At 37.3% G+C, this 26,385-nt stretch overlaps 1 protein-coding gene across 3 annotated transcripts in view; it reads left to right on the top strand.

The window, feature by feature from the left end:
* Positions 1-26,385, top strand: part of GALNT1 (polypeptide N-acetylgalactosaminyltransferase 1) — a 90,324-nt gene that overhangs the window by 44,346 nt on the left and 19,593 nt on the right. For 2 of the 3 annotated variants that reach the window (XM_085052251.1, XM_085052250.1), the window contains exons 3-5: positions 1,491-1,720; positions 8,616-8,790; positions 21,955-22,121. In XM_085052251.1, the coding sequence (XP_084908377.1) occupies positions 1,582-1,720; positions 8,616-8,790; positions 21,955-22,121 (481 nt within the window). In that variant the 5' untranslated portion in view covers positions 1,491-1,581. Of the gene's footprint in view, positions 1-1,490; positions 1,721-8,615; positions 8,791-15,541; positions 15,565-21,954; positions 22,122-26,385 lie in introns of those variants that run through there. The other variant, XM_085052252.1, reaches the window with a different exon arrangement.

The following is a 26,385-nucleotide window of genomic DNA, read 5'->3' as shown; positions in this document are numbered from 1 at the left end:
TCCCCAGGAAAGCAAGGCTCTGTCACATGTAACGATGGCTTGGGAAGACAAAGGCCATCACTCCAAACATCCCCTCCTTTTTTTCCTTCCCCCAGCTTTATAGGTGAGCTTTATATGATTCCATATGGTATGGAATATCTCTTGAGTCAGTTGAGGTCAGCTGTCCTGGCTCTGTTCTCTCCCAGCCTTCTCACTGGTGGGGTGAAGAACAGCAAAGGCTTCAACTCTGTGTTAGCCCTGCTCAGCAGTGATTAAAACATCCCTGAATTATCAACACTGTGTCCAACATAAATCCAAAATGTGGCCCCTACTGGTTGCAGTGAAGGAAATTAACTCTACCCCACGCCAAATCAGCACAAAGGCTTGTGATTAAAGTTCTCTTTTTCAATAAATCCTTTACTTTGCATTGAAAGCATGTAAGAAAAACTGTGTGCATGTAATTTGTAAAATCCTAGTGTGTATTTGAAGTCTCTTTATTTTATTCCCTTTATTTTCTATGTTAAGAGTATTTTCAATTCTGGTCTTACCTGGTAAACTGTTCCACTAGTAAACTTTTCAGGAGTACTTTGAGTTGAAATATGCCAGCAGTGGCAGAAAACCTGTTAGTAAAAAAAAAAAAAAATTTAAAAAGCTGCATATTTTAGTGTGAGGAAGTTCAAAGCTGTTCTTGATTCTGCTCTACCAGTCATGGTAATATGCAGTCTTTGTAATGAAGTCTGTAATTTGAGTCGGGCAAAAGAGAATTTCAAAGGTTGGCATTCTAAAATTGTAATGTATACATGTTCAAAAATATATAAATGTTTGCTCTATAATCAAACATTAAGCTATTAAAGCCACTTTAAGTGTCAGAATTACTAACTTTAGCTTTGAATACCTAGTAAGTGATCATGGTGGCTTATGTTAACCTTGCCTGCTGTTTACCAAAAGGCATGTTTATTTTTGGTTTGCTGAAAGTAAAGCATTTGTCTTTGTGATGAATGTGTAATATGCCATTAGACCCTGTGTAAAATCCTGGCATTTGGAGGCCAGCATTCCTAGTGATGGACCCAGAACATCAGGGTGTGCTACAGAGGAGAAGCATGAGAAACATTAGCCGTGGGATTCACACAGTAGAGATTGGTACCCTACTTCCCAAGATGTTCCTGTTTTTCATTCAGTTGGGTTGTTCTGTTCTCCAGAGGATCCAGAGAGTTTTTTCTGATGTCATTAGATGTGCCTTGCTGCTTTTCCAGGGGCTCAGCAGAGGAGACTCTGTTTTGATCATTCATTTTAACATTTCAGGTGATGAATGTTAACATAATAAAGGAGTAATGCTCCTATAATTGACCCTGTTCCCTTAATCTCACTGAAATGCATAGAGCATTCATTTTCTTTCATGCATCGTTTGGTAATTAAATTGTTACCTTTAAAATAGAGTTAAAATTTCTGCTATTAGCATCTGTCTTCAGGTACATTTTGTGACTTCTTTTTCTTTTTTTTTTTTTTTTCAGATATAGAACGTGGTTTCTCAAACTGGATTAAAACAACCTATTGATATTTTTATTTATACTTTTTTATTTTTTGTATTTGACTTAAAGTGCCATGAAAAAATTTGCATATTGCAAGGTGGTCCTTGCCACCTCTTTGGTTTGGGTCCTTCTGGATATGTTTCTATTGCTGTACTTCAGTGAATGCAATAAATGTGATGAGAAAAAGGAACGAGGCCTGCCAGCTGGAGATGGTAAGTTTTTGCCCGAGTATTCTTTAAATTATATTCCTTTAAAATTGTAGCATTTTTAAATATTTGGGATTTTTTCCTGCAATGATGTAGCATTATGTCAGCATTTAGGTGTTACAGAATGTTCCATGTTTCTTTGAACAACAAGGGAATAACCATGTTGCCTGAAATGTATGTTGCAGGCTTAAAACACTTAAGATGTAGGACTTTAGGCACTAATGTATATGAAAAAAACCCAAAAAAATTATGCAACAAGAAATTCAGAAATATAAGCCATGTTAATGGAGTCTAAAGCATAGTTTAAATTTCCACAAATGAGGAAACAAAGGTATTATTAACTTCACTAGTCTTTCCAGTAAAACAAACCAAACCAACAACCAAGCTCACTTGTCTGCCTGCCCCTGCAAAAAAGCACTTCAACTATCCAAACCAAAAAACACCCCCTGCCCCACAACCCACCTAAGCCAAAAATTGGACAATGACTATAGCAATAAGGCACAGTGAAGACTGTAATGAAAAGGTTTGTGATAATAGAATGAACTTGGATGTAAAAGTGACGAATATGAGCACATGCTTATGTACATAACTTTTGAGAGCTGTGTTATTCAATACTAAAGTTCTTCAGATAAGCTTTCAGTTTTATTGCCATCTTCGTTTTTGAGTGCCAATTAGATGAGCTGAGTGTGGGATTGTTTTGGTTTGGGTTTTTTTTGACAGCACTACTATTGAACTTGCCAACTTTATTTTTAGGAAGTCAGCATAATTGATCACATGAGAGAAAGGACTGGTGCAGGGAGATTTCTCATCCCTGCAATGTCTCAGCATATGCATTTAGAACTGCAGGCAGCTGCTGCCGTCTGTTTGTTTGTGAAACATCTAATTTTGTAGTTTAGTGTCTCTCCCACCAAAAAGGCTGTGTCTGTGTTTCACTGCTGATATTGGAAACCTATGCAGTGATGCTAATTGTTAAGTCCAATCAGCCAACTGCGCCCAAGATTATTGCTTTCCATCACAAAAAACTTTTCCACCAGTTGACATCTGGTATGAACCTTGACCTTCCTGAGAAATTGTCTCAAGTATTTTAAGAATAATGTTGCTCTGTTACAGAATAACACTGGGGAGATATTTAGGAAATGTCAGATTTGGTTTACTTGTTTTCTTTCCCTGTGAAGAAAACAAGCCAATAAATCTCCACAGAGAATGCTGTATAGAATGCAGAATTTCTGTGCTCAACACCTCTGGACTGTTGTTTCCACAACTGCATGCAAACATTTTAAAGAGGTTCTAATCCACCTGAATTTTGCAGAAGTAACTTAAATTTTCTGTTGCTTGTGTCTCACCTTTTGGTTTCTTTTTCAGTAAGCGGAAAGTGGTGAGAAAATTAATTAGGCTCATGTAGGAAGTATGTCTTCTACAGGAACTCAGTCGTTTTGGTTTTTTTTGTCCTCTTTTTCTTTTTTTTTTTTTTCCCAGAAGTTTGGAAATTCTTATGATGGTAAAACAATGACTGATGCACTGTTATGTAGGAATAGATCCACTTTTTGGATTCCCATAAAGCAGATAACTTACACCAGCAAACAGCAGGTGAAGTCAACATCTATCAGCTTAGTGTGATGTATTGATGATGTTGAACTTTCATGAAGTCATTAGGGGAACCTTCAGGTGAGGGAAAGTCTTCATTTTTGACTGATTAGTGTTATGACTTCCCCTATGCAGCACTAGTTTCACTTAGTTGAATACAGTCTTCATTCTGACCTTTACCCAAACCCATGTGTGGTAAAATTCTTGATATATTTTTGATATCTTGTTGTTGACTGGTAAACAAATAAATGAAAAACCACCCAAACAAACCCTTGTGAATACTTTTGGACGTTTTCTTGGGGTTTGTTTTTCAAACAGCTGGTTTGTAGTAAGGTATGTGCAGAAATAGCTCTGCTGGAAACCTTGGTTGACCCTGTGACATTTCCTTTTAACAGTGCTGCATGCCTGATCATAGATATTTTCACTTGTTCCAGTAGTTTACTGACTTGGAATCTGTAGTGGATTTATTCCTGCTCAGAATGCCTAGTGCCTTCTCAGATAACATTGAGACTATTTTGTCTGTGAAGCTTTTATCAAAATCTGCTTTTTCACTTCACTTTTTCCTCTGCTTTTAATTTCCATAATTGAATTAGTTTTCTTGATTCAGCATAAATTATGCAAGAGTTCTGAATTTAATAGCCTCTTGTCCATGTCACTCTGGTATATAGCTTCTCTTTGCAATTCATGGAATAATTCCATGGCATTTAATGAACCTACTCAACATGTAAGTTTTTCTGAGTGTTTATGTTTAAGTTGTGCATGTCTAGTTGGAAAAGTTAGTCTTTAGTTATTTCAGCAGGAGCAAAGGATTTTGAGGATAATTTTGGACAGTTTGAGCTTTCATGAAGTTAGAAGGATGTTTTCCATATGTCTTTAATACAGAAAATGGAGGAATTTTCATTTAAGAAAAAGATAAGAGTCATAGTCAAAATTGCCTTTGGGAAAAATCTTTCTCCTTGAGATTGATGGCATGAGATACTACCATCTTAAATCAGGAACTTTAGCTTATGTGTCTAATATTGGATTTTAGGTGTACTGCTGTTATGTTTTTAAAATTGCTCAAAATAAGGAACAGTAAAGGAAAGTGCAACTGTGGAAAATGTACATGATCAGTGTACATGATTATGGGGAACTGTAAGATGAGTGAGATAAAAGTCTTTGTGTCCCCTGTCACAGAGATGGAGGGCTGGTAGTGGAAATGACACTAGTGTGGAGCTGAGAGGACAAAAGGTGAGGTAGGATAGGGACAGGCCACTAGCCAGGCAGTAAGGCAGCTGAGCTGGAGACGCCTTGGGAAAAGGGCTCCTGGCATGGGGTCTGGCTGGTGTGAGACTGGGGAACTAAGATTATGCCAGAGAGAGAGAGAGAGCTGGAATCTAGTGACTGTGGCTATGTGGGATGATTTGGCTGTGGACTTAAGCTTTTGCCCACCCTCTCCACCATGGCAGAAAACATCTGCAGGAGCTTCACGAGCAACCTGGGGAGCTGGGGTCAGAACACCCAGCAGTGTTGTTTCCAGCAGCAATCCATGGGAGCTGTGAGGAGCCTGTGCTGGTCCTGACTGACATTGCTGCTCCTTCTCCCTGCTGTGGCCACCCCAGAGAGGTTGGGGGTAGGCTGGGAGAAGCTCTCTCCCAGTGCTCAGCTCTGAGGTTGCCTCACCTTACTCGGAGCCTCCCGGCTGACCTGGATGGTGCACACCCCTTACCCAAAGTGCCACACGTGTTCTTCCTATTGCCACAGCTTCTGGGTGGTGTTTCCCTTCCTGTAATTCCTGATGGTTCATTCAGGCAAATTCACAGGGAGTAATTAATTGTTGTCTATGGACAGCTGTTTCTGTAAGCTTAAAGAGTGCTATGAATTGGAAAGAAAATCCAGATCACTTAACCTCTATGTTATGCAGTATATTTTTTTCAAACCACAAATTCATAGGATAGCTAGTTGAGCGTTACTGTTTTCAGATGGGGATTGGCATTACAATTTAGATTTCACAGCCTGAAATAGAACTTACTAATAAGTGTAAACAAGTTCCAGACTTAAAGAAAGGGTTCAAGCTGTTCTCTAACAATACAATAAGGGACCATTCCTGTAAACAAAACATGCCCAGGTAGCAATTTCTGAATTGTGTCTTGGTTCTGTATAATCTCATCTGCATGAAAAAATCCTAAGAAGAAGAGCAAGCAATTTCAAGGTACAAAACACAGGTTTAATTTTTGAAAGTGTGAACTGTTCACCACAAATCAGTCTTGTTCTATGAAGGCTGAGGTGTGTATAAGTGACAGAACTTCTCTGAACTTTTACCTGTCCAAACAGCTTTCTTGTAATTATGGTGATGCCTCCAAAGGTGACTGGACTTCGCGTTGTCACCTAAAGACATCTCACCAGGAGAGTCCTCCCCCCCCTTTTTTTAAGATGGTCTTAAGTTTTGAAGTATCTGGTTTTCATCAGGCATATTGCCTGGTAAAAAGAAATTTGTAGTCCACAGACATAAAGAGTTCCTGATTTTTTAATGAAGATCTGGAAGAGATCAAGCCCTGATTGAAACTAATGGTTTACTGATACAAATGAGAAATATCTGGAAATACATTACTAGATTTCTTATTTGATCAGGAGGTGATTCAGTCATTCATTTAGTTCTGAAACCTGTAGCTGTAAATTAAATTTCTGTTTGCTAGAAGTATGTCATCAGTACACAGAGTCCTTCAAAGGAAATTTTTTTTCCATATTTAACTGACAAAAGAGCACTGTGGTTTGAATTCTTAACAACGTGTTTATTAGTCATTTGGGGAGAAGGTTGTTGGTTTGTGTTTGTGTGAGAACGATGTGCTTTTGTGGAAAAACAGATAACAGATTAAAAAAACAAGCAAAGATGATTCTCAGAAACTTGAGAGAAGATGGTTAACTTTTCTTGGAAAGTCATTGCCCTGTCTGCGCCCCAGCTTGACTGTGTGTATTTAGTGAGTTGCACAAAATATCTGGGTGTAGTTAGTTTTTGCTGGATTTTTCTGCAAGAAGAATGGAGTATATTACTGAGGTAAAATGTGTAATCAAGCAGTATATATTTATTAATGAAATAAAAAAAATTCAACTGATGAATTAGTGCAATTTGTACACCTGGATCCAAGTCACTGATGTGCTAAACTCTCATCTTAACAGCAAGATCTACAAATGGGAGAGATGAGTTTTTGGCTGATTTAGCTATTCAGTTTAACTGGTTTAGTGAAGGTTAAGAAAGAACTGAAAGTGTAAATGAAAAAGGAAATTCTTTTTTTTTTCTTCTAAATAGGTAGTTTGGTGTAGGATAAGACATTCACTCTTCAGAACTCTGAAAACCATTGTGCATATAACTATGTTCTGATAGGGTTTTAAAAATTTTTTTAGGTGTGTGGAACACCCATTGTTCAATCATTTTCTGTCTAAGTGAACTTATGTACTCATTGCTGTACTCTTAATAAAAATTGTTTTGATAATCCACATAATAACACCAAGCTAAATATAGAAAATTAGGCCCAAATAATTACTTTATTGTATACCATAATTTTAAGTTAATTAACCCCCAGAAGGCACAAATTCTAGTTTAAAAGGTTATGCAATTGCAAGTCAGCAAGTTTTGATGCAGGTTCCAACCATACCTTCTTTAGAGGAAAAGGTGCAAAGCAAACTGCTTGCTCAGCTTAGCCCATGGCTGAAAGAGCACCTCAGCCCATCTGTTCAGGATTTACTTGAACATCCTTACTCCATCGACTTTCAGTGGATGAGTAGCTGGCTGGCAGAGTTTTGCAGCACAACAGGCAATCAAGGAGAGTTTGGTAAAAAGAAAGCACCCTTGTGATGGGAGCATTTTTTCTGCTAAATGCTACTATGTGAATGCAACCAGTGCAATTGCTTCACTTGAAAATGAAAGTTTCTCAAGGAGCATGTTGTGCTTGTTACCAGTTAACACTAAATGCAGACCAGCAAAAAGCCTCATTTATTAGTAATACATATTTTAAGTCTTAGTGTTTCAGCAAGGATGGAAGGTTCAGGCTTTTTTTTTTAATTTTATTTTTATTCTTTACTTGGCTATTTACTCTCTGCCTGAAGTTTAATTACACTGTGCTATCCTAGATGAAAATTAAAGGTAATTTGAAGCTAGGCTTATTTCTCAGGGGTTTGGTGCCTTTATTTTAAAATACTTCTGTTCTTCTGTTTAGATCTTAAATTGCTATTTTTTGTTAATTAAAACTTTTGCTGAATTTGTGAAGTAGTAATATACACCAAATTCAGTATTTGAGCATTTCTGTTTGGAAAAAAAGTGAACATACTTGTAAAAAGAAGTGTAACTTTTTAAAAACTTCCTTTTTTTAAATTTGTTTTGTTTAAAACCCTAAATAATTCAAGGGTCTGACTTCCTTTTCTCCCTTTTACTTTTCAGTTTGAGCAGATAGTTGATATTTAAGATTTTGTTGGGTATAAGATGTGTACTGTTACTGTTTTGACTACTAATGTTAAACTCCAAAATGTAATTTTGTTGCATAAAAATAACATTAGTACAAACAAGGGAAATTATTTCGAAACTGTTGCTGCCAATCTCATTCTGTCAAAAATGTGGAAATAAATGTAAAGCTACACTTTTTCTTTAATCGATCCTTTACTGTTCTGGAACATCATTTATCACAGAGTCACAGAATATGCTGAGCTGGAAGAGACCCATCAGGATCACTGAGTCCAACTCAGTCCTGCACAGGACACCCCAAGAGTCACACCATGTGCTTGACAGGGTTGTCCAAAAGCTTCTTGAACTCTGTCAGGGCTGGTGCTCTGACCATTTCCCTGGAGAGCCTGTTCCAGCACCTCTGGGTGAAGAGCCCTTTTGTAATACCCAACCTAAACCTCCCCTGATACAACTTCAGGTGACTCCCTCACATCCTGTCACTGGTCACCACAGAGAAGAGATCAGTGTCTGCCCCTCCTCTTCCCCTCACAAGGAAGTTGTAACTGCAATGAAATCTCCCCTCATTTATATCCCAGATTTTTCTTGCACATGCAGGCTTTCCTGGAAAAATTGAATTTTTCGACACAGGAACTTTACTAAAGTCAATTATGATGTAATGGTTGATCAAAATAAATCCTTATTCATTTTTTACATGAATTTTGGTGTCTAAGAATAGTACTTAATTATTTATGTTAAACTCCCAAATGTAAACATTGGTTTTCATTTTCAAAACCTGGTGGGTTTAGAACTGTTCTAAATGTGAGCACTCCTACAGTGTAAATTAATGTATAAACAAACAAAAACAAGCCTAAAAGGAGTTAGTAACATTATATTTATTTTAAGTTCCAGAACCTGTACAAAAGCCACATGAAGGACCTGGAGAGATGGGGAAGCCTGTGGTCATTCCAAAGGAGGAGCAAGAGAAAATGAAAGAAATGTTTAAAATAAATCAATTTAATTTAATGGCAAGTGAAATGATTGCACTCAACAGATCTTTACCTGATGTCAGGTTAGAAGGGTAAGTACTTCATGCTGTATTAAAAATGTACTCTATTTAAATGAAGAATGTGCAAAAACTAATCCAAAACAACAGTTCAGTTCTGTTAGATATTACTGTTCATGCAAACAGTAGGAGAATTTCCTATATATAAAATACTTATTTGCAAAATGAGGTGGACCAGCAAAAACCAGTTTTCTTTGGTGTTATTTAACTTTGAATCTGATTACAAGTATGAAGCCTGTTCAGGGAATAGAAATTAATTTGGTTGAAGGAAAGTTAGCTAAAGCATTGGCATTTCAGGAAAAAATCACTTGTTTGAAAAATTCATGCACTGCTTGTAATGAGGCAGACTAAAATTCTGCATTATATAAAATAGAAGAGATTGGGTGATGAGAGAAATACTTCAAAATTTTCTTACCTAATGAAATGTGCAGAGTCTCATTTAGGTTGCATTATAATGTTTTCTAATATCCATCTGGCTTCGTTTTGATCTTGCCTCTGGAATATTGATCTTTTCAGAGCTATTTGAGTCATAAGTAATTAAAAAGAAAATTGTAGCCTTGTTTTAAAGAAAAATAAGATTGTTTTATTCTCCTGGGACTACTCTGACAGGATAGATGATGATTCCCCTCACTTCAAGCCCTCTTCTTCATGAAAGGGACATTCAAAATGCATAAAACTTATGAAACAAAATTTTCCATAATCGCCTACATTCTCTTGTAAGAATGAGATGCTATAGAAACCCCACTTCTTTAGAAGCTCTGCTTTGCTGCTGTGTACATGAGGCCTAGCTGCTGGATGAATTTGTTTTCATCTCCTACCTCAGACGATAATATTAGCAGAGTGAGATGAAACTCTCGCTGCTTTTCATTTTTAATGAGTGATAAAGAGCTGGCTTGTAGGTGCCTTCATCTGTCGTGATGAAAGTGATTCTGTGTAGTTTGTGAGTTCCTAGTAGTGCTGGTGTTCTTAATAACTGAGGCATATTTTTCAAAATATGATTTCGCAAGTTTGAAATAATGTAAGTTTTCAATCGATTTTTCAAATGTAAAAACATACATTTGAGGATCTAAGAAGTTGACTTAATTGTAACCTTTTTGAGTTCTAGACTTTGAATTAGCCAAAAATGGAAGGAGAAATTGTTATAAACTATTAAAAAATTATTACCTAGGCATCACCTGAGCTTGCAGGGAAGTAAAATTGCAATTTTAAAATCCAGTTTAGCTGTATAAAACTTTTTGTTTTTCACATTTGGCTATGCTCTGCAGTTATTGTGTTTCACAGTAAGACCTGTGCTATAAGTTTTGTAATGTTGCATTTTCTTCTCTTTTCCATTTTTTCTCAATACAATACTGTCACTGTACTCTGCGTGTGAAAATGGAATTTTAGTATAAAATTTTAGGTATAGTCTCAGGACAGAGTTGGATTTTTCTGTTCTTGTAAATTCCTGCCAAAATTTTAACATTTGTGTGTGTGTGCATTTTTAGTAGTTTTTGAGAGAAAAATGCTTCCCAAAAATCTCTTCTGTTATCCTTTCAACATGTACTTTATAAGGTCATGCTAATTAAGAAGTTGTGGCTATGTGTATGCTAACATTTCTCTGGCAAATTTGAGAACAATACTGTGTTTACAATGCAAGGGTATCTCAATCTGTATGTGTGGATTAGTATTACTCTTCCAGAAAACTGTAACCATTTTCAGAACTGTGAAAACTATAAATATACTGTGGTGTTGTGTGTGTGTTATATGAAACTATTTATCTGATTAGTCAAAACACTCCAAAGTCAGAAACACTCTGTGCTGCATTAGTGGAATTATTTCTGTTATAACTTATTCTATCTATGTCCCTGGTAATATGGAAATAGTTTGTGGAGAAGGAGAATGGGTAATTTTTAAACACTTCTTACCACATTTATGTGCCTACAGCACAGCTGCCAGTAGCACTTTCAATCAAGGTTTTGAAAAAGCAGGATATGTTCAAAGGCACACTTAGCTGTTCAACCATGTAATTATTTTCTTCACAAGTTTTGTGGGTTGCTTCCTTTAATGTGGTGTGGCGGGAAGAAGTGATTATTTCAAGTCCTCTAATTCTCCAGCATGTCAGTTTTTCTGAAGTACAGAAGCCTGCAGAGGTTTTGCCTAGCGGTTAATCATTGGAAAGCTGGTGGAATTAAGAGTGCCAGGACCAATTTGTCACATGTATTTAATAGGAATGGCATGACCTGTCAGCTGGAGAGCAGCTTTTGAAGTAGACTACATTATCCTTCAATTAATTTCTAGTTCTGCCAAACCTCTGTCACCTGTGCGAAGACAAGTGTGTTGGTCCTGGAGTGCTCACAGGTTAAGCTCTGCAGATCACCCACTCTGGGCATCCTGTTTGTGTTTTGGCCAAGAAATTTTGTTCCCTTACTAGGAGAACAAAAATATGAGCGTCTTTAATAACTTTTAGGCACTTCTCCAGCTAAGGGAACTCCTCACTACAAGACATCTACAGAAGCTGACATCTCTGTTCTGCCGAGTGCACCCTAGTTGTATTTACAGGTTTCTATTTATTTTTATGATTTGGCTCAAAATTACTAGTCCACATGGAAAACCATAAAATCATTGACATCTGCCTGAATTGCTGGTCACTTTGTGTCAGTATCCAGGAACATTGTTCTACTTATTCTTTTCTTTATTCCAGCTGAATGTGACTTGCTCAACAGAAAAAGCTAAACCAGAAGTAATTTTTTTAGCCTGGATACTTCCCTGAATCTGGACTGGGACATGTTAGTGTAACAAACTAATATAATGGACAAGGCTATAGCCTCTGGAGAAAAGTTATTGCAGGAGAATAAGCAGCTGTGCATACCAGATTGGTTTTAAGTTGTTAATAGAATAATTCTTGCAAGCATGTCTTATTCTACTCTGTGAATCAATCATCAAAGTGGGAGCTGATTCACAGTTGCCAGGAAAATATGCAGCTGTGGGCTTGACATGACAGCAAAGAGTAAAAGATGGATGATCAGGAACACTGGAGTCTTGCCTTGATTTTGCTGAAGATGAGTGAGGCAATGAATAAAATAGGTGCCAATGACTAAAGTACACGTTCAGCTGTGCCTGTGTGCCTTAGATTGGTGTTCAGGCTGGAAAGTAGGGGGGTTGAAAGCATGAAATTTGCACATGTTATATGACTTGGTTTGGCTCTCTGTGCTGTTGGAGGTGACTTCAGAAAGTGCTTTGCAAAATTAAGAATGAGTATTGTGTTCTAAGGCTGAGCTTTCCAGCCTGAATTCATTATTTAACGATTTGTGGAATATGTAAAATGTTAAAGTAGACATTTGTTCCCTGTTGTGAGAGTTTAAACCAAATTCTGAGGTTTTTACACTTGGAAAGAGCTGCTTAAAACACTTCTTTTTCAGGCACAAGCAATCAAGGCTTCAAACAATGAAGGCATAGCTGGGACAGAATGATTTTATGTTTGTGTAGGCTCTGGTCCCCACAGGAGCTTGTGATGCAGTGCTAGCAGGGTGTCATATTTTGCAGCTTGAGATTTCTTGAGAAGGTGATGGGCTTCCCCAAGCAGACCTGCAGCAAGGAGGAGTATCCATGTTCCTTGCTGATCCCTCAGCAGCCCTTTCTCCAAGGCTACAGGTTCGATACAATTTGGCATAAAAGATCTTCCTTGTCATTTTTCCCTAGTTGGTATAATTTTGCCAGAATTAAGGGTATCAGACATCTTATTATATCTCAGTTAGTTCTGCATAAAGTCTGGGATCTTTTATCTGTAATTTTCTCAAGCTGCTGTATTCAGGAAGGTAGGTATGCTGGTGTTTTGAGTGGTATAGATCATGTTAAGGTATAATCAGAGGTTTTAGCCAGATGGCCCTTTGTATTTGAGTGAACTGTGTTTGAATCCATACAAACTATGACTTCAGCCACTTAATGGAAAAAAGAAAGGTGCATATCTCTGAGATCTTTATGTTTAACTGGTACATTAATGTTGCCAGAATGTTATTATTGAAGGCTATTTTTCTGAATCAAACTACCCTGCTCAGTTCCTGCTGCTGAGCTTACTTTCACAACTGGGAGGAAGTAGACAATTTTCTGGGTTAAAAGCCATTCTTCTAAGTCTTAAGTTACATGTGTGTTGGGGAATTTATGGCAATTACGCTGGGCTTCTTTCTGAGTAAATTTAGTAAAATAGTAATTCTGAGTGATTCTGTCAAATCTTTGATTAGAAAGAACAGAATTTAGATTTAGGCACTGTTAATTACATGATGCAATATAATGCTTCTCAGTTACCACAATCAGGTTTTCATATCCGTGCTTTAAAGACGTAATGTTGATTTTAAGTATGAAATATGCATGTGAAAATACACTGGATTTTTAACTTCTCAAAACAAATTTATTTGCTCTATACTTCAGGATGCTGCAGTTCAATCAAAATATAAAACATCCATAAAACTATCATAATCTCAATGTGAGGTAAATAGCTTGAGTAGAATTATTCATAGTAAAAGTAGTGAAGGTACACATGGCAGAGTGTGCTGTTGGAGCTCAAATGTGATACTTCACAGGTTTTTTAAATGACAGCACTCAAGGTATTTGCTTCTATATGAGGCTTGTGAAAGTGCTCTCTACTCACAGTTATTTTAATTCAGGAGAATACCTAAGAGGGTAGTTTTATAGTACATATAATTTGGTATAAATGTGGACTGCAGATGAAAGAAGTTTTCTCATCACTTCTGTTGATACTAATCTGATGATGTTCACCGACTGGATGGACACCAAAAAGTGGAAAAAAAAGTCTCGTTTGTTGATTTGGCTAGCTGAAGCAACACACACAGCAGCCAGATGACTACCAGATCTGGTGGAAAAAAGGAGATGGGACAAAACTGTAATGGTGAAAGGGGGGGTTACTGATTTTGGCAGCAGCCCACAGTCATACTAGGTTTGGTGGAATTTGGTGGGAAAAAAAATCTTTCTTACAGAACCTGTGTATTAAAATCCCCATAAGGCCATAGGGATTTAAATAGCTCCTTAAATTGTGATATACTTTGTGAACTTTGGGTATTCATTTATCTCAGGTTGTAGTGATGTAAAGATAACAAAAAAAGAGCAAAGTTGTCGACATAAGTGGTGGAGAACTCAGGAGCTTTTGACACAAACTAGAAATCCAGGCTGTTAATTAACCTGGCATCTGTAAAGAAAATCTGCTGACCTCATCACCAGCAATGTAACTTTCAGCAATGTCATGGAAGTCTGAAAGCATGTGAGGTATTAAAGACTTTACTGTTCTTTCAAGCAGGGATGTTTTTTCATCTGGCTTTTGTGGTGCCTTTAGCTTGTTACTGGCCCCCTGTAGAATCAATGTTTGGAATTGTTCTTGTTCACATTGATTTAGTGAGTTAGCTGAAAGAAATTGCCTATAAAACTTTTTCCTAGAGAAAGCCTAGAGGGGGAAAAAATAGCATTAAAAATCAGCTTGCTTCCTGTAAGCTGTTCTCTGAGAGGGGGTTATACACACACACACACACACACACATATATACACAGATCTATATGTGCACAAACACTTGGCAATCTCATTCTTAGTTGCAATCTTTTTATTCATGCTCATCCATTTTGGATGAGCTGCCATATCCTGAAATCTATTCAGATTGTTAGGTCAGATATGGAAAATAACTGGTCTAGAGATCTTAAGGTTCAGTTTCAGTCTCTGAGGACAGAATTGGTTTTGCTTCTGTCGAGAGATGCTTTTCTGTGATCACTTTCAGGACAAGGAAAATAGTCAATTGCAGCTGCTATTATTTTTGTGACGTTCTGCTTGAATTCTGTAACCACAATGGTTTTAAGAACCATTTTGGATTTTGTTTTCAGGGTTTAAAGAAGATTTCTACTTGAATCATGAGATAATGCGACCTTTCTTATATCCAAATCTTTGAGATCAGAAGAAAGGAAAATTTCATACTCTTGATGTCAGGTAAATTATGTAATACTCTTGAAGGCAGATATTAAGCAGGCTGCATTGAAATGTTTAAATAAGGGATTTCCCTGCATTCAGGGCACCTTTCAGAAAGATTGATTAAAGTTGTGATATGAATCATGGAAAAGAAGGCCTCTTCCTAAAATGAGTTGTTCTGGTTTGGTTAGAAGACGCAGTTTCAGGGTAGTGCGAAGTTTTGTTGCAACCTTATCTGCAGTGCTTTCTCTTTGTTCACTTGCAAGTTAAAGCGGTGGTTGTATGCAAAGTCTGAGTAGTGAAATGTGGTTTGGCATGTTACAACAACCAGTGATCCCATCTTACTCAGAATTGCTTATAGTCCTTTTAGCTCTATTGCTTCTGTCTGAAAATCAGATCTTTATCCAGCTTGATTGTGTTCAGTTTAGGACCTTGGAGCATTCTTAAAATTTATGTGAAAAGCAGATTCATCAACAACCTTTCATAAATGATATGAGGCTGCTATTTATACTTGATGATCCTTGTGGGTCCCTTCCAACTCAGCATATTCTGTGATTCTGATCCAGGAAAGACTAAGTGAGTGTTTACCAGAAAACACCACGTGACTTGAGTCCTGGTGGTTCTTGATGTAGTGTTTTGACACTTTCTCTGCCACCCTGCTACAGGGCGTTCTCCCTTGATGGAAATGTAGGTCAGTCTCAGCAGCTTTGGGGTGACTCTCAGAGTCTTATTTCAAAACTTGTTTTCACTGTGATTTAAGTAGAGAGGAGGTTTTTTGTTGGGCATAGCTGTGCCTCAGCTCTGTTACATTGACTTTATTGCAGGCTATAATTTAAGGCATATGAACAGGTAAGCAATGGAATACTGACATTTTATAGCACTGCAGTGATATTCATCAGATATCAGTAATTAAACCAGAGGTTTCACGGGGGGGTTTTCAGATTTTCTGATTTTGTTTTCTATCGATCTGGAATTAACTTTTGTAACCTCAAAGGAAAATAAATGTGTGGTTTCAAGTTAAAGGATACTGAGGCTTACTTTCCAGAGACTCTCAATATATTTTAATACCAAAATGTGTGTTGTTTGTGCTGCATCAGTAATATTAAACAAATTTATTACAGAGGCTGTGCTGTGTAGTATTTCCTCAAAACTTCAGATCTAACCTGATTTTCAGCAGGGCTTGGATTGTTCCTATGTGTCATTGTCAAATTTAAGTCCTGAGATACAGTTTATTTATAACTGCAGTTTTTATTTATAACTGTTGTTTGTAGTATGCAAGATAAAAAATTGTACTAAATTTGTAAGATGACTATACGTGCTTCCCTTCCTGTCCCAATCTGTTGCTAGTTCAGCTTTCAAAAATGCACTGGCACTGTGTTATTGTACTGCACGTAGGAGCACCAATCTGAGCTCCACTGGGATTTCCCAACTGAGCTGCTCAGTGCACAGGAGACACTTTTACTTGTATTCCATCTCTGTCCTTTATTGGAGTGCTCTGGGCTGTGTGCACTGGGCTAGAAAACAAGGATTGCATACATGTTTTACTGCTGTTAATGTTTTTGAGCCACTGTAAATTATTGCTCATGACTTGTTCCTTTGAAAGGCTGGTGGAACATGGGAATAAAACTGGAAACAAGTAAAGCAAATCATGGCTCAGGTACTGTCTGAGTCTATTAATTTTCATGATTAGGTAAGCATCAGTGGCCTTGTTTTGAAAAATCCGTATTTAAAAAAATGTTCCAATGTGTAACTTGTTCTCTTGTTTCTCCTCTGTGGAGAATAGCATGTTGGCAGAGAGCACCAGAAGGGCTAGAAATCTGCCCTATAGTATTTAGAAATTTAGCATTTATTTCTAACATCGACTATAATTATGATCTCATCTTTCTAGAAAATAAGCCATTTTTTTTTCCCTTTTTGTTGCCTCAGTGAATGAGGTTTTCCTCATTGTGTCTCACTGCATAAGCATTATGGTCGTGTATAACTTATTTCCTACAAGACCTCTTCCTTGCTGGTAGCTTTGTTTGGAGTGTGATTTTTTAGCCTATGAAAAGGTATTTAAAAGCTATCCAAATAGTAAATCCTTGTTTTTCACTTTCAGAAATGATTTAGCCTGCCTTTGAAGGGTTTGCAGGCAGAGCACTGCTAACATTGTAAATATATATCTTTCAAGATTTGCCAGCATTACACATGTAGCGCTCAATCTTGGGTCTCAGGAACAATTTCTAAGTAAATTGGTCAATGGATGCAATTTCATAATATTGATAAAATGCTGAGTGCTATTCTGTAATAAGATGGCTGCACAGTTGTGGGGTTTTTCCAAGGTAATAGTTGGAGTGTTTGTCAAAGACCCAACAGTAAACTGAGAAGGGCAACATGAGGACAGCACAGGTGATGTCCAAGTTCCTGGAGTCTCTGCATGCCCAGCTGTGGCTAGAGGGAGTAGCCTTTTTTATCTCTGAGTTGGACACTGAGCAGATCAGATAGGTATCAGAAGAATTTCACCTTCTGATGAGTTCAATTGAAGCATCTTGTAAGATCACCTGGTAGATTTCTTCTCCCCCTACAGTGGTAAAGTACATTTGTTTCCTTATTCCCGCACTGGTGTGAGAGAAGAGAAGCTTCTTGTTCTGTCAGATGTGGAGAAGGATTAAATGTGTATGGTTGTGGTATTGTACAAAGTGCAAAATGAAAAGTTGTCTTCTTTCCCTGCAAGTTTGTGCTGAAGCAACAATTAAACTCTGAGATTTAATGGCTTAATTTTATTTGGACATAATTGCCTTACTTGTTGTCTCTTCTGGTTATTTTTGTAATGTCTCCTGTGGACTATTTGTACTCTGGGCTGAACGAGAACATAGGAAAGCAGTTTATTCAGAGGCTCTTCAGGTGCATTTGAAGCAGCATCAGGTAGTTTTCAAGAGGTTATGCTTAATCCATTGAATAAAATTCTCTGAGAATTTTTTTCTGAACATCTCCCTGTGTAAAACATGCAGAGATTCTATGAAAGATTCAAGTTACACCTTCACAAAGAGTCACAATAATGGAGAAGCAAAACAATATAATTGCTTTTATCCTTTCATTTTAAAAACTTTAGTAATGGATTTAAAATTTTAATTCTGGCTACAGGGTATAAGGGACAACAACATGTATTTATTTTGCTGTCACTGTTCTTCTTTGGCAGTGTTATAGATATATGCTAGGATCTGTCCACCTTTCTTAGATTTTAATCCATTAAACATGATTTCAAGTTATAAAGTGTTCTGACTTGTTACACTGCCCTGTATTCTTGGGAAGTTATGGGCCTAGGACTAACTATGTCATTGTAATGAACTGGGCCAAACTATTCTCACAGAATTTCGGAATGGTTTGGGTTGTGACTTGAAAGATCATCTAGTTCTAACCCCTCTGCTGTGGACAGGAACACTTTCCTCTAGATCACGTTGCTGAAAGTCTCATCCAGCCTGGCTGTGAACACTTCCAGGATCATCCACAGCCTGGGCAGCCTGTTCCAGTGTCTCATCACCCTCACAGTAAAGATTTCTTCCTAATATCTAATCTAAACTGATCATATTTCAGTTTAAAGACATTCTCCCTTGCTCTGTCACTACAGGCCCTTGTAACAAGTCCCTCTCCAGTTCTTTTATACACCCTTTAGGTACTGGAAGGTGCTCTAGGGTCTCTCCAGAGCCTTCTTGTCTATGGGCTGAACACCCTCATCTCTCTCAGCCTCTGATGTGCTCTCTGATGATCTTTGTGGCATTCCTCTGGACTTGCTCCAACAAGTGCATGTCCTTCCTATGCTGAAGGCCAGAATGGAATACTCAATATTCTGAATATATGACACTCAATTGCAAAAAGATGAAATTCTGTGGAGAATATGCATGAGCATCTTACAGAGGTCAGAGCAGAGTCATATCTTTATAGTCACATGTTTGTAAAACAGCTTTTAAACTATATTTTTTCTCAAATCTGATTTTGATGGGGCATTAAAAATTTTCGATAATTTTAAATCTATTTCCTATTTAATTTTCCACTTTATTTCTTCTGTGGTTTAACCCCAACTGGCAACTAAGCCCCATGCAGCCACTTGCTCACTGCCCCTGCAGTCGGCTGTGGGAGACAATCAGAAGGGTAGAAGTGAGAAAACTCATGGGTTAAGATAGACTGTTTAATCAGCAAAGCAAAAGCCACACACAAGGAATTAATTCACCTCTTCCCATGGGCAGGCTGGTGTTCAGCCATCTCAGGAAAGCGGGGCTCCATCACCTGTAACAGTGACTTGGGAAGACAAACACCATCCCTCTGATCATATTTTAGCAATCTAGCCTCTTCTTTTTCTGTGTCTTTAGGTAGTAGGACAGTAAGTCTCTGTTTGTATTTAAAATGTATGACTTTTTGGGGAGTTTCCACAATCTAAATAATATATGGAGTCACATTAGCTGAGAGTTTGCATAGTGAGTGCTGTAGATTAAGAAAAGGATGATGCATTCTTTGTGGAGTAGACATTCTCAGCTGCTGTTTGGAGTCTTCATTAAATTACTGGAGATGGTATGCCTTCCTAATATTATGCACTCAATTTTAAAACTGTTTGAGGCATGATCCAACAAAAGGAACATAATGTATTAGTAGCTCATTAAAATTCAAATTGTCCTTAATTCATAGCCTGTGTGTCATACCCCTCATGGTTTTATTCTGCTTCTAATGTTGCATAACTTGGTTGAAGCTAATGCTTTATTTTAAATTCTATAGTACTCCTTTCTGGGGTAATTTGTTTTCAAATGAAAGACAAAAAGAATTCTTAATTTAAATGTTTGTTAATAGAATAAAACATGAGGTTTCCTTAGTAGGCTAATTTCTAATCATGAGCACCAAGTGTTCTGTTTTATTTGACTTATGTTCTGGAGTGATACATTCCTGGGGGGAAGGAGTGTTTTCAAAATTAAAAACAGGAGGTTTTATTTGTATTTATTCATAACAATTTATACAAATATAGCTAAAAGGTATATATAGTAGGGCTGGTAAAAAGAATATTAAAAAACCAGGTCTCTTACTATCAATTCTTTCATTTATCTTGCCTGCATCAATGAATCTTTCCAGACTAATTTCATACCAAACACTTAATTAAGAATAGCATTCAAAAATGCCAGGCCAGTTTTGTTATGAAACACCCTTGTGTTACACCCGGCAACCTTTTTCATGTTGGAGAACAAGTGTCATGGGTTAAACCCTGCCAGCAGTCAAGAGCCAATGCAGGGTCACTTGTAAATTGTTACCCCAGGAAGAGCTGATCTCTGGGGGTGAGAATATCCAGGCAAGGTGGATATTCATCTTCTTCAGGACAGAGCAGAAGGAATGCCTTGCAGTGGGGAGGGGTGTCCCCAAAAAATTCCTGTAAGCCTTCCTGTGGGTGCTAAAAAGTTCCCCTTCAAAGACAGATCTCAAATGTTTTGATATATTTATACTTCAGACAGTGTAATGCTGTATAAACATTGTAGTCCCTGATCACTTGGCTGATGTTTGTACCAGTTCATTGATTTGAGCTCAGTAAAGTAAAATCTTCTGTAAAACCATGATAAAAGGCAAGGCTGAAGATGAGAGATTTCATACTACAGCAGTAGATCCTGTGGCTATCCCAGCATGATATTCCTGGTGAATGACACATTGTAACTGCTTTTCGTAGAGAATTGCTAACAGGCTTCTCTCAACTTTTTTACAAATATTCTTCCAAAAAGTAGAGAAGCAATTGGTGGATTTTTATTACTATTGTAGCTGAAGGTCTACAGTCAGAGACTTATTTTCTGGTCTGGCAAGCAGTGCAGCAGAAGGAATAAAACATTTTGGTTTTAAAGTAGCAAAGCAGGCTGAACAAGTAGCAAACGGGGATAAAATGACTTGTCTTATGATTGAATTTTTCATCTGAAATTCATAGCATTTTTGTGAAAAGATATTTTATTTTTCAAGGGATACCAAAGAAGTCACTGTTTCAGTTGGCATGCTTTGCAAGGCTTTTTTTTTTTTACATCTGAAATAAATCAGGATAGCATAGGGATATATGGAAGCTTTCCGTAAAGATTTTATAACATTCAGTGTGATGAATAATTAAATTTGGCATAGTTGTATAGTAAGTAGGTATAATATTGAAGGCAGGTAGTGCCTGATCCTACTGCTTCAGTTCTCAGAAATGATTTCACAGCAGCTCTTCCAGGTATTTCTTCATTCGCACCTGGACTTACTGATCCTTTGAGATGTCTGTGCACGCTGGGCTTTTGTCACCACCTCAGAGCTGAAATGTCAGTTTGCTGTGAGAGCTGCTCTCTCTGAGAAGAGCCCTGGCTAGCAGAGTTATCCAGCAAATAAAATATTAATGCTGGGAGCTCAGTTCTGGCTGACATTCCTAGTGTCACTGGTTGGCATGGCGTTGGATGCTGACACCATGATCCTCTATTGGCAGGCTGTTCCTTAAGCATTGTTTTTGTATATTCAGGGAAGAGGATATGCACTATGTACTTCTCAAGCCCTTGGACAGTGCTGCTGTTAGGATGATTGTCATGAATACTTGTTAATTTATTTTTGTAGCATTTAGATCAGGTTACAATACAGTGAACTGACTCAACAATTTGGGATCCAATAAAAGCTTTTTTTGTTGGAATGGAGCTCCGTTAAATGTATTTTCTTTTCCGCCTTGGTGTATTCCTTGTGTTTGAGATATGCATATATCTCTTTGATTCTTAAAGGATTAATGCCATCAAATCTTACATAAGTAACTGTGACATTTTTAAATGTGTAGGAGGAACAGATTATTGTGATTATTATCTAGAGCAGAATTGCATTTTTTTCAGAATTGTGATCAATAGTTTGTGTACAGTATATTGATTTCTCTAGAATATACTGATAATTTTAAACAAACAATGTTTTAAAATAGCATTGTGTAATGTAAAAATTTTGGCTGAATGTGGGGTTACTTGAAGTGTATGTCATGGTTTACATAAATGCCATATATATGCTGTTAGGAGAGCTCAACCTATGGTTTCCATGCTAACTTTGGAATGTGAATATAATTCTCTTCTAATTTGATGAACTTTATAGCACTTTGAACACGTATACAATGTGCACTGTGTGCTCCTTTGTCATACTCTGCATACAATTGATATATCAGGAATGTTAGTATTGACACTCAAGAGAACTTGGAGCTCTAACTGAAGGCCTGACCTTTACAAGTGTATGCTTTAATTTGGTTTGTAGGTGTAAAACGAAGGTGTATGCAGACAACCTTCCCACGACAAGCGTTGTGATCGTGTTTCACAATGAGGCGTGGAGCACACTGCTGCGGACTGTCCACAGCGTCATCAATCGCTCCCCGCGGCACATGCTGGAAGAGATCGTCCTCGTCGATGATGCCAGTGAAAGAGGTAAGGATAAAGTCCATGCTTCAGCTTGCTGCTCCTTATATTTCAAAAACTGAAGCTGACTTGGTGTGGGCTTAGCCCTCCTTAGCAAAACACAGCACGTGGGGCAGAGGAAGGCAGAGGGAGTAATGCCCGTTTGAAATACAGATGGATCATTCTGCACTGAAAGCTGGTGTAAGTTTGCCTGGATGGTTATTTTTCTGTTGACAGCGTGGACTTTGTGTTTGCTAATGGGTTTATCCTATTACAGTTTTCATGTTTTGCATTTAGAATTTGAGCACATTCATACAGCTTGAGGGCATTTAATACTTGAATCACCTGGTGAATAATGGGAAGGGCAGCTCTGTTGCACATGTTCAAATTTACTGTCACTGCCACCATTGGGATTGGTGTTCAGAGGGATCAATTTTGATTATTCAGCTCATGGGAAGTTAAAATGCTGTTTCTATGCTGCAAGGGGCTCTACTTCTTAATAAATAGTGCTCCAAATGAAAACTCTGTGCTACAGAAGGAAACTTGCCATGTGTAATAAGCAAAACTTGAAGCTGATTTTGTTTCTTATAGTATTATTTAGATTTTACTCTTCATAGTACTTTTAAATTACAGTGTATTGGAAATTAATATTCTAGACAATACTTACCATTTAATTTTGATTTTTGCTTAGTGTTTCTTGGTGGTATGGGTTATGAAGTATTTTTTCCCTTGTGTCAGTAAATGGAGGTGAGAAGATATTACCAGGTTTTTCATCTAAAACATGTCTATATTTTTATATTAAACCACAGGTTTTTTTATATATTTCCATTTTGAACGTTTCCTACTAGAACTGATGTCTAGTAGGCCACTAGAGAAAGTCTTGAGAGTCAGCAGTTGTAGTCTGTTGCCTGTATCAGAAGAAATTCCCATGTGTCACACACAGAAGGGTTTTACAGGCAGCATGCTGACATCTCATCCTGTTGCTTCTGATTCCAGCGATGCAAAATTCATGTTTTCTGCTTATGGTAATTCCATCTGGAGAGTGAGATGTCTGACTTGTCCAAACAAGATCTGCCCAAGATCTGCATGTATAGAGAGAGATGCTGGGTTTGTTCTAAGTGGCACTAGGATACAGTGGCTACCAGGAGGTTTTAGGATCAATAGTAACCATTACAATGGTTAACAGGAGCTTTGGTAGCTGAAGTGCATTAGAAGTTGATTTTTGCAGTAAGGTGGTAGAAAATACACTGAGTTGCTTCTCCAGGCTCGGTGTGTGTGTGTCTGATGCCTGAGCTGTTCCACCTGGAGCTGTAGAGTGCAGCCACTTGTGGAGTAGCTGAGGAAAGATCCCATCAGCCAACCTGAGCTTTCACCCCTCTGTTTTCCTGGGGAAGCACAGCTCCTGCACTTAGGTTGTGTTTGCGCTTGTCTCTGCCCCTTTTCTCTCTTGGGCACCTTCTCTGGCTTTTGCTTTTCCTTTTTTTACGTAAGTGCTTCAGCTAATTCCAGTGCAATTTGGAAGAAGGGACAGAAGCATTAAATACAATTATGTTCTGGCAGTAGAGGAGAAGTGCCTATGCAAAGCACCACATAAATGTGTTCCAGATTAGATGAAAGGCATGATCAACTTTTGCTTTTAGGAAGGCACAACATCAAATTTTTGCTTTTTGCACTTGTGGGTAATTTGTAATTATACCCCTTGATTTGTTGCAGTTTTCTAACCTTTATATAAAAATTCCATATTTTATTTATCAAAACATTTCTTGGCACTAATTCAAATCAGTGCTAATTATTATTTGTGACAGGTCAGCTTTTCAGTATGACCTAGAAATAAAGAGCAAGCTAATATTAGAATTATGTAGACATCATATTACTTATGTTTTGCCTCTTCAACTTCTGTTTTAGAAAAAAATCAATTTCAGTGTAGCAATAGAGATGTCCTCACTATGAATCATAGAATTATAGTCCAGTCAAAAAAGCATGTGGCTTTCTCTAGATACATTTTCTGTTTCTGGGTTTGGTAATAAAAACAAATGAACTTAATTCCAGGCTGAAAGATAAAGCATTTCATTTTTTTTTTTTGGTGGTGTTACTGAACCTGTTCCAGTATTTCTTTTTGAAGCCTGTGATCTTCATTTCAGATCACTTAGGCATCTTTTATTTGTTGTTATTTTCAACAATTAGTGAGAGGGGGTTTTTTGTTCTGTTTTCCAAGAACTTGTTATGGTTCCATCAAGCATGCTTTTACATTAAAGAAAGCAGAAGGGTATGATGCCTGAAGATGTGACGAGTTTACATTTGCTACTTAAGCATTCTGTTTGTGTTGAATTAAACCAGCGTACTTTTCCAGAAAAAGACAGTTCAGCTTCAGTAGTGTATATTGAATTCTAACACCAGAGTCATTTTAATTGGAATAAAGTAAGCATTCAGTGTGCCTGAAGCACACTTTGTACCTGCTAGTATCATGCTCTTAGAAGAATGAATTTGCATAATATTGTGCATTTATTTACACTCAAAAGAAAAGCATTGGAGAAACAAGACATATCTGTAACATTGTTCTCTAGTTACTGATCAGAATTTGAACTTGAGTTTTTAAGTATTGATCTTTGGTAACTAGTTCAAAACAGTTAACAGGAGAAATCAGGATTAGCCAGTACTCTAAACTAGGTCAGCACCCAATAGCCAAGTGTGGTAGGCAGATTGCATCAGGATAGACCACATCCACAGAACTTGGTTACTGGGATACAGGTTAAAGCAATGTGACCACAACTAAATCCTGACTGCAATACTTATAAAAATATTCACACTTCTTAAAAAAACTTGTTTGTATGCTTATAAAAATGATAAATCTGTGTTTTATTGTAATTTAATAAAAAAAAAGTTTGAAACTTAATTTTTCATTTATATTCATATCAGTGTGACTCAGTAATAGAATTGGCAAGATATTTTTCATCTAATGCACTTAGTTGACTTGAACTGAATATATTTGTTCTTCTGGCTTCCTTAGTTCTGCTACTGCCACAGAAGATGCTCAGTCTTAGGTAAAACTATACACCCTTTTGACAGAAAAAAGGCTTTATAAGAATATCCACCACAATTATACCTATGAAACTACATGAATTATTATTGCTCCAAATTAGAAGTACTGGGGGGATGATTGGATTTTTTAAAAATATCAAACCTCACTCTGTTGGAAATGTATGAAGCAATGCTGAAAAATTAGTCAGCTCTAATCCTGGGTCACTCATAAACACCTGACTCTGTAAAGCATAAAACTTATCATCTCAGTGTTCAATACAGAATTCAGTATAAATGTGACCAATAGGTTTGTGTAAAAAATCATCTCCTCAGCTTGATCCTGGTGTTTCTTGTAGGCTAAAATGTATTACATGCATTTAAAGATGATTCAAATATTTGCTTTTTCCTTCAGGGGAAAAAAAGCAAGTCTTACCTTACAAGAAACTGTTACTAGTTTCTGGGTGTATGACTCATCAAAAAAGCTAGATTCCTGTTTCATGAACAAAGGGAGAAATTTGTAAGGGATGTGTATTGCTCTTAGAGAGGGTGTTCTGGAGGGAAAATAGCTGCTTAGATTTGAGCATTTTACCCTAACTGCTGGTAGCAGAGGAACTTCTGAAATCTTGATGCCTGAATTATTTACTGTGCTTTTATAGGGATGAGACATCAAGCTTTATCTTTCTGCTTATTTTGCTGAAGCTCTAGTAATATTTCAAGGACACAGTTACTGAAGGTCAGTCACAATATTTTGTTTCTGGGAGCAGCCCCTTCGGAAGTTTTCAACAAGGTGGGAGTTCATAAGAATATTCTTATGGACGTGATTAAATATGGGAAAAGGACTGTTCTTAAACTTACTCCCTCCATAGTGAAAACACTGCATACATCTGTGATTCTTCAGTAGAGAAAAAATGTTGAAAAGCACTTGAAAATTGAGATTTTAAATACTTTATAGGAAAAATGTAGGTAGGACTCAAGATTTTTATATTCATTATGTTGAGCATGGCTTTCTGTATTGAAAGTTTGTGTTTTATGCTAGTTCTTGACTAGCTGCAGTTGTATTATTGAAATCTTTTTCTCTTCCCCTGCCAGAATTTTACCATTCTGTTAATGTAATGACATTCAAGAACCAATGTCACAGCCCATATTCATTCATTTAAGTTTAAAGTGGATGGAGCTTCTTTAAAAGCTCACCAGTACTGCACCTGAAATGTGCAGAGAAACGTGGTGATCTGTGTGGCTTGCTCATGAGATGGTGAGCATAGAGAGAAATGCTGCA

This window comes from Lichenostomus cassidix, chromosome 2, assembly GCF_008360975.1.
Source record: "Lichenostomus cassidix isolate B80296 chromosome 2, HeHo_3.0, whole genome shotgun sequence".
Taxonomy (NCBI): domain Eukaryota; kingdom Metazoa; phylum Chordata; class Aves; order Passeriformes; family Meliphagidae; genus Lichenostomus; species Lichenostomus cassidix.
The sequence above is the reverse complement of the archived record's forward strand: the minus strand, read 5'-3'. Positions and strand labels throughout refer to the sequence as shown.